This window comes from Pithys albifrons, chromosome 1 (assembly GCF_047495875.1).
Source record: "Pithys albifrons albifrons isolate INPA30051 chromosome 1, PitAlb_v1, whole genome shotgun sequence".
In the NCBI taxonomy this organism is placed as follows: domain Eukaryota; kingdom Metazoa; phylum Chordata; class Aves; order Passeriformes; family Thamnophilidae; genus Pithys; species Pithys albifrons.
This window is the reverse complement of record NC_092458.1, coordinates 76,859,647-76,868,310: the sequence shown is the minus strand read 5'-3', so window position 1 is coordinate 76,868,310 and position 8,664 is coordinate 76,859,647. Positions and strand designations below refer to the sequence as shown.

Sequence of the window (8,664 nt, the reverse complement as noted above, 5' to 3'; positions counted from 1 at the left end):
AACCTCAGGGGAGCCAGTACCTCCAGTTTTTATATACCCCTGACTAGATGCACCAATACTGCTGCATCATCTACTTCACAAGGGGAAGGAATTAATGCAGGTCCATAATACTGTAATTCAAACAGGTGTAGTAAAAAGTAGAAAAATTACAGTATTAATATCCCTGTTTTTCAACATAAGTATGTAAATTAAGTGGTAGCAGAAATAATTCTGCAAGACAATGACAGAAGACACCCTTGAAACAAAATTCTTATCCAGCACATGTAGGTTTCATAATATTCCTTTTATCCAATAGTATAATTGAGGAGCATATATTTGACCTCTTTCACATTTTGTAAGTAGAGAATTCTAAAATCCATAATCTCAATTACTCTCTTAATAAGACTATCTTCAATTTTTTTTTTACATGTTGACCTGCAGGATAAAGCTATTTGGAAGAGATGTTATTGCACAGAGCACTGCCATAATGAAAATGCTGAAGGACAAAAAAATCCAATAAGGAGACTGGAAAACACATTTTAAAGTGCACTTCTCAAGTTTAATTTATTCAATATGCATACTGTGAAACATCTGGATGTCTAATGTACAATCAGGTATTAACTTGGTACGAGCTATTACAGCCAGTAGTTTGCAGCAAGTTGCAAGCACTTGTCAGAAAACAAAAGTCTGTGAACAAGAAGGCAGTTTAGGAGTGAAATGCAAAAGGCAGGGAAGAAAGCACAAAAAGCTGCTATGTTACCTCTTCTCCCTATGCTCATGTATTTTCTTTCATAATTCTGTATTTTGTTAGTCTATTTTCTGTGTGGCCATGCATCTGTGTGCACCAAACCACGAAGTTTTACTGAGTAATCTCAGCCATCCTGGTTTCAGTCCTATAGGGCACAATATAGTGGGTTACTGTGAGAGTAGGTTCCTAGTACAAAACTGCTTTTTCCTTTTTCCAGAAGAAACTGCCATAGAAAGTAGCTACATTTTGCACTCAAGTTTCAGTGTGAGACAACCAATTATCTCCTTTGTGCCTGGTTGGTTATGTTTAAAAAATATTTCTCCTATTTTTGCAGCCGCAGCAGCTCAGAGCTCAGACCCTGGGAAGGTGCTCCATGCAAAGAAACTGTCTAGCACATCCTTTCTTGCTTCACCTATATGTGTGGCAGAATTATTTTTCTCAACATGAATAACATTTACTTTCCTCATAAATCAAGGATATCAGACAACTACATTTTCAAATCCCAACTGCTGCAAGTCTCACATATATGATAAATGGTCTCTTTTAGAAAGAAAAGTAAAATGTGAGGAAGACTCATAGACTCATAGAATGGTTTGGGGTGGAAGAGACCTTAAGGACCGTCTCATTCCAACCTCCCCTGCCATGGACAGGGACACCTTCCACTAGCCCAGGTTGCTCATGGCCCCATCCAACCTGGCATTGAATTCTTCCAGGGATGGGGCATCCACAACTTCTCTGGGCAACCTGTGCCAGCGCCTCACCACCTTCAGAGGAAAGAATTTCCCGTTAGTATCTGATCTAAACCTACCCTCTTTCAGTTTGAACCCAATCCCGCTGGTCCTGTCAATACATGCTCTTCTAAAAAGTCCCTCTCCAAAGCAAAGAAGCAAGCACAGAAGCAAACATATTGCATCAGACTATCAAGGAGGAGTTAGTTAAAAATGAGGTTTATGGTGGAAATATCAGCATTAGTTACGAGGCTGAAGCAGCAGCACAATCTCCTCCTTGCAGGAGCTGTATGCAAGGCCAGAAGAGCAGCACTGCAAACCCAGGGGCATTGTCATGGCCTCAGTGGGGTTGGAACCTGATGATCTCCAAGGTCCGCTTCCAACCCAAACCATTCTGATTCCATGTGAGGCCACACTTTGAGTATTATGTTCAGTTCTGGGCCCCTCAGTTCAGGAAAGATATTGAGGTGCTGGAGCAGGTCCAGAGAAGAGCAACAAGGCTGGTGAAGGGACTGGAGCACAAGTCGTATAGGGAGAGGCTGAGGGAGCTGGGGTTGTTTAGCCCGGAAGAGGCTCAGAGGTGACCTCATCACTGTCTAGAACTACCTGAAGGGAAGTTCTAGCCAGGTGGGGGTTGGTCTCTTCTCCCAGGCACTCAGCAATAGGACAAGGGGGCACGGGCTCAAGCTCTGCCAGGGGAAATTTAAGTTGGAGATCAGAAAAAAATTCTTTCCAGAGAGAGTGCTCAGGCATTGGAATGGGCTGCCCAGAGAGGTGGTGGATTCACCATCCCTGGAGATTTTTAAACTGAGATTGGACATGGCGCTGAGTGTCATGATCTGGTAAATGGACTGGAGTTGGACCAAGGGTTGGACTTGATGATCTCAGAGGTCTTTTCCAACCCAATCGATTCTATGATGCTATGATTTTACTAGTGCAGTGTACCAAAAAGGAGCACTGAACAGGCAAGCTGCATAGAGGTAACGTGAGCGGGGCCAAACTTGCAGGATTCACTATTATGATGCTCCCTGAGCACCTCAAGCTGAGCCAGTGCCCCTCCCACACGAACACTCGGACACTGCGCCTGGGGGCTGCTGGTGCAGTGCTGTGAGACTGCCGGGGCAACAAACCCCTTGATTTGTGGAAGGAAGACTCTGTATCCAGTGAGGTTATGGAGAGGTATGTTTATTCCAAGCGGGGGTGCATGGGGGATAGCTCCTCCAAAAACATGCACACCTGGTCAAGTTAACAACTGGTTTATATGCAAGTAAGTTATACATATTTATTATTTCTTCATGCATAAAAATTATTTTCTTAGAGAAGGCAGGGTTATTATAATGAGTTTCAAGAACTAATTTCCATTTTCTCCTCCTCATGCCTGCTGCTTCCTGGCAATTCAGGGGATGAAGTGAGTAGTCTTCCTCCCATGAACTTTTTACATTTTGCTCAAAACTGCTTCAAACTGGATCTGTTGGCAACTGTAGCTGGTCTAATTGGCAAGTTTCTCTACTTATCTTTTTCTTTTGACATATCTTCTGATTTATCTTCATTTCACAGGGCATCCGGGCTGTTTTAATTAGCCCAAGAGGCTCTGGGGCCTCGTGGTATGGCATCTTCAAGGACAAGTCTAGTACCTTGTGATTTTTGCCATATGCTATAAAGGGATTTTTATAATAACTACAAAGCAAATTCCATGATAGGTATACTGTTTAATAACATTATCAATTAATAAGCATAAGTCCCCCCAACCACCCTTCCTGAGCACACTGAGCCTGGCAGCGGGAGGCGCTGCCGTCCCTGAGGTCGCTCCTTCCCCCCACGTCCCGCAGGTACAACCGGGGACAGACGCGGACCAAACACCTCCTTCTCCCCCAGAGCGCTTTTTATACTGCGCGCGTGCGGCCCCCGCCACGGCTCCGGGCCCCCATTGGCCATCGGGGAAAAGGGGCGGGGCTCGGGCAACGGACGGCGAGGGGCGCATGCGCATTTGGCCGCTCGTGGCGGGCTCGGGGGGGTCACGCGGCGGTCGTTGGCGCCACGGCGGCTGGGAGGGTCCAGGCGGCGGTGGGTACGTGTGCGCGGCCGCGCTCCCTTCTGTCCGCCTTGCCGTCCCCCTGCCCGCTCCCTCCCCTCCCTTCCTCTCCCTTGCCTTTCCTTCCTCGTTCCTCTCCTTTCTCCTCCCTCTCGCTGCCCCTCCTGAGCTCAGGCGGGTCCTGCTGCCGCCCCGCTGGGGCCTCCCGGTGACCGAGCAGGCCCGCGGCTTTCTGAGTGCCTCCTCCCCCGCGCTGCGCTGCGGCTGAGCCCGGGTGAGAGCGGCGTTCGCGCTCCGCAGCCGCTCTCCTCCTTTCAGTGTTAGATCTGGGCTTTGTGTTGGTCATCTCTACGTTTCTCCTCTCTTTGGGAGTGTGCGTGTGGGTCTGTGTGTGCGCGAGTGAGAGAGAGAATGAGGTAATTTGCTCCTTGGTTACGGGCCTTGATAAACTGGTTTGTTCCTCATGGGCCGAGCACAGGGGGGCTGGCGGGAGCCGTGGTACTTCTGTCCCTGTTTATGCTGTAATATGGCAGTTCAATGCCTCCCTGCCATCTCATCCCATCAGATCTCGGAAGCTCAGCAGGGTCAGGCCTGGTTAGTACTTGGATAGGAGACCTCTTGGGAATACCGGGGGCTGTAGGTTCTAGTCCCGAGGACTTCACTGTCACTGTCCAAGCTCACTCGGCCATAGCAAATGGACCTTTAGGACTTAAACGATGGGGCCAGTTCTGCACACACTGTGCCTCACCTAAAAAATCCACTGCGCAGGCTGGAAGGGCACACCCACGTGGGGAGAGCCCTTCCTAAATCTGCGTTCGCTAAATCTGGCCATACGTACGTACATATGCTGTAATGGGCTTGGGATTCACTGCTTTAATAAGGCTCTACCAAAAATGTTTTGTGGATAATTACTTCGGCTTTTCACCTCACCTGATTTCTTTAGAGTTTTGCTATTTTATCTACAATTTGTGTCTAAATATACTGAGATCAGTATATATGATACTGAAACCAAGTTTTTTCAGGTGTCACATATTGATTAAGTTGTTAGTGCAATGTGAATAGTTCACCAGTAAAAACTCTGGGTTTTTAGCATTGAACAGTGGCTTTTGCAAGTCTTTGTCGGTTTGTTTTGTGAGAGTCCTTTCAGGGTTATAAATATTTGAATGTACAAAAAAGGTACTGGGGAGAGGGTGTGAAATTTTGGGCCAGGCTGCATATCAGATGAAGAAGTCTTTTTTTTGTTGTGCAGATGAAAACTATAATAGCAAGGAAAATGGGAAGCAATCTGTAGAGCCAGGAGATTCTGGTGTCAGTAAAATCTGCAGGGAACCAGAATTTGAAATGGCTTAAGAAAACCTGAATAAAAAAGTTGTCAGTAAGCAATTTCAGTTTTCCAGGGAAATGCTTGGCAAGCGAACTGTTGTTAAGAGTTTCACAGTCTTCGAGGCAGAAAACCTTGGACTGCAGCCAAAAACGTTCACAAAGTCACTTTATCATCTCTCACTTCTGTGCAGTGGCTGTGAGGACATTTAAGTACAAATCTCCTAAGTGACCAGCCTGCTAAATTTACTGCGAGGTGTGTGCTCTTCAGTAGTTTGTGAGTTTGTTTTTTGAATCTTCCCAGGAAGAGAATGGTGTTCAGTGTTCACTGTGCAAATGTGCGTGGCTGGGCCACAGAGCACAATGTGGTACTGCTGAAGAGTTTGGTACAGAGCTTGAAGCAGCTCAGAAGCTGTACCTTTAGTGACTGTGACAACAACAGTGCCAATGTTGATGATTATAATTAGAATCACAGAATCATTAAAGTTGGAAAAGACCCCCAAGGTCATCAAGTCCAACCAGCAGCTGGAACAGACGCGAACAGTTCCAGCTCACACTTGGATACCATGATAGATTTGGCAATGTTATGGCAATACCTGTTTCTTGTAGCTGCTTTACCCGTGTTATTTATGCATGATTTCTGTTTTGCTTTGCATTGTTTTCAGTTGGTTGTTCTGCTTATCCAGAGATGAAGAGGAAAGGTGCAACAGCTGGGACATTGAGGCATAGTCCTAATGAAGAAGCCATGCTTCTGAAAGAAGAATATGAAAGAAGAAGAAAACTGAGGCTACAACAAGTATGCCTGTATCTTTCCATGTTTTGTATTTCATCTGATGTTGTAACAAATAATTTATAAAAATTAACTGGAAAAAATATTTAATGTAAACTAAATTTCAACACAATAGTATTGTAAAATCATGAAATTGTTGAGGTTGGAAAAGACCTTCCAGATCATCAAGCCAACCATTAACCAGCACTGCCAAGTCCAGCACTAAACCATGTTCCTAAGTGCCACATCTACACATCTTTTAAATACTCCAGGGGTGGTGCCTCCACCACTTCCCTCTGCAGCCTGTTCCTCTGCTTGACAACCCATTCTGTGAAAAAAAATTTCCAGCTAAACTTTCACTGGCACAGCTTGAAGCCGTTTCCTTTTGTCATATTTCTTGTTATTTGGGAATAGAGTCTGAGCCCCACCTGGCTACCACCTCCTTTCAGGTGATTGTTGAGAGCAAGAAGGTTCCCCCAAACCTTCTTTTCTGCAGATTAAACACTCCCAGCTCCTTCAGCCACTCCTCATCAGACCTGTGCTCCAGACTCTTCCCCAGCTCCATTGCCCATTTCTGGACATGCTCCAGCACCTCAATGTCTTTCTTGGAGTGAGGGGCCCAAAACTGAGCACAGGTTTTGAGATGTGGCCTCACCAGTACCAAGTGCAGGGGGACGATCACTGCCCTGGTCCTGCTGGCCACACTGTCACTGGTCCAGGCCAGGATGCCACTGGCTTTCTTGGCCACCTGGGCACGCTGCTGGCTCACATTCAGACACTGCTGATCAGCACCCCCAGGTCCTCTCCCACTGGGCAGCTTTCCAGACACTTCCCCAAGGCCTCCAAAACCTAATAATTGAGTTTGTGAATTATTTTCATTTTCTCATGTTTATTTACCACTGAGTGCATGTTTTGTTGGTCATACTTTCTCTGTTATATTTGCTCAGGCACTACTTTCAGAAACTTTTTTGCTACCATTTTTATTTGGCTGTGAACACACAGTTGTCTCTTCTGGTGACGTGTCATATGTCTTAAGGATTCCTCCCTCTTAAGAGTTTCCAGGTGTTTTCTCAGTGACCATGCAGAAGACACAAGACAATTAGAATTAATATAGAACTCTCACAGCTTTTTACTAGACAAACTGAGTTTGTACAATATGTCATAGCTCTAAATGCCTTAAGTCCTGCTGCTTTTTGAATGTCTGAGCAGAGTTTACTATGTGCCTTCACCCCTCTTGGGCTATTTTGTTATATGTTCTTCTCTTTAGGAAAGAGAATTTTACTGTCAAAGTGGAAGATAAAAAACTCAGAAAACAGGCTTTCATTTGTCAGTGTAGTTGTTGATTTTCTTCATACCATGTTACATTGTAATAGGGGTCTTTAATAAATTATTGTGTTGTATTTTTTGAGGAAAGAATACTCCAAGGAGATTTTGCAATTTATTTGTCAGTCGTATGTCAACTGAAACTTTAACTAAGATTACCTTTTTTATATGATATATTCATTTTTTAAAAAGAGAACAGAAACTTTAAAGTATTTTCTGGACAGATTGTGAATAGACTAGAAAGATGACATGGAAAGGTAGAAGCAGGGTAGACTATCTTGTGGTAAGTCTTACTGCAAAAAGTATTTTGCTTTTTTAATTTACTGACAAAACATAAATGCCATTTCTGCAGGTTAGAGAGCAGCAGAAGTACATCGCCTTGCAGATAAGGCAGAAGGTAAAGCAGAGGAGAGAAGAACAGCTGCACCAGTTAGAGGAGGCACTGAAAGCTGAGTGGCAGAAAGCACAAGATGAGAAGATGAAAGCCCTGGAAGAACTGTATTTATCGAACTTAAGAGCGATTGGTGAGGGGCACCGACAGGCCAAGGAGAACGTAAGTGAGCTCAAAGGTTCCTGTGCTGTGGTTTGACCCCAGCCAGCAGCTGAGCATTGCAGGGCCGCTCCCTCGCTCCCCACCAGCAGGACGGGAGAAAGAATGGGAAGTGAAAAAGGTGGAAAACTTGTGGGTTTACGTGAAGACAGTTTAATAGGGAAAGCAAAAGCTGCACACAGAAGCAAAGCAAAAAAACCCCAAGGAATGAATTCAGCGCTTGCCATGGGCAGGCAGGTGTTCAGCCACCTCCAGGAGAGCAGGGCCCCATCGTGCATAGTGGTGACTTGGGAAGGCAAATGGCATCACTCCAAACATTCCATCTTCCTTCTTCTTCCCCCCATTTCATATACTGAGCATTGTGTCATATAGTATGGAATATCCCTCTGGTCTGTTTTTGTCACCTGTCCCAGCTGTGTTTCTGCTCAACTTCCTTGCCAGTGTGGTGGTACAAAAAGCAGAAGAGGCCTCGTCTCTGTGCAAGCACTGCTCAACAATAACAAAAAGATGATTCTGTTATCAACCCTGTGTTTATAGCAAATCCAAAACACACCCCCATACCAGACACTGAAGAATAGTAACTCTACCCCTGCCAAAACCTGCACATAGTGTCAAAGGAATTTTTGATGTTCTTGATATACCAGGATTGCTGTTTGGTTTGGATCTGTTTATGGTCTTAGTTTTCGAATCCTAATGCCTAAGCAGACTAAGAATGCAAACTTCTTATGAACAGTTAGGTACTTTTTTGCAGATATCTTTCCACAGGGCTTCTCTACAGGCCTGTCTGCCAAGGCTTTTGCCATGCAGACCTTAAAAGTTACTGGTTTTGCATTAGGTTGTATACACGTATGATAGTGTTTCTATTTGACTAAATTGCACATGCTGAGTTCTTTTCTCAGTTATGCCAGTAACATACTAAATTTTTCTCTAACATCTGTCTTGTCTATGGCTAAGATAATATGCTTAAATTTTTTTCACTTTGGTGCTCAAATGACATGGAAAGTCTTGGTAAGAGCTTCAGAGGTCTTTGCTTAGACTGCAAACTGATAGCACTTTTTAATTCTTCACCTATAAACTGATTTCACTTACTTTAGAGTCCTGTAACTTGTGTAGGCTCTGTAAGAGAGATCATTGAGGTTGTTGGGTAGAAATACTGTGTAGATTTGACTCTGAACCAGGTTTATAGAAATCAGCCAGTAGTCCCATAGATTTCTT

General features: G+C 44.6%; 1 protein-coding gene across 7 annotated transcripts in view; it reads left to right on the top strand.

The window, feature by feature from the left end:
- Window positions 1-3,442: 3,442 nt before the first annotated feature.
- CEP295 (centrosomal protein 295) overlaps window positions 3,443-8,664 on the top strand; it is a 46,305-nt gene continuing 41,083 nt past the window's right edge. For 4 of the 7 annotated variants that reach the window (XM_071555792.1, XM_071555781.1, XM_071555740.1 and 1 more), the window contains exons 1-3: window positions 3,453-3,523; window positions 5,473-5,603; window positions 7,252-7,452. In XM_071555792.1, coding sequence (XP_071411893.1) covers window positions 5,496-5,603; window positions 7,252-7,452 — 309 coding nt within the window. In that variant the 5' untranslated portion in view covers window positions 3,453-3,523; window positions 5,473-5,495. Of the gene's footprint in view, window positions 3,524-5,472; window positions 5,604-7,251; window positions 7,453-8,664 lie in introns of all 7 variants that reach the window. The other 3 variants (XM_071555750.1, XM_071555760.1, XM_071555771.1) reach the window with 3 other exon arrangements.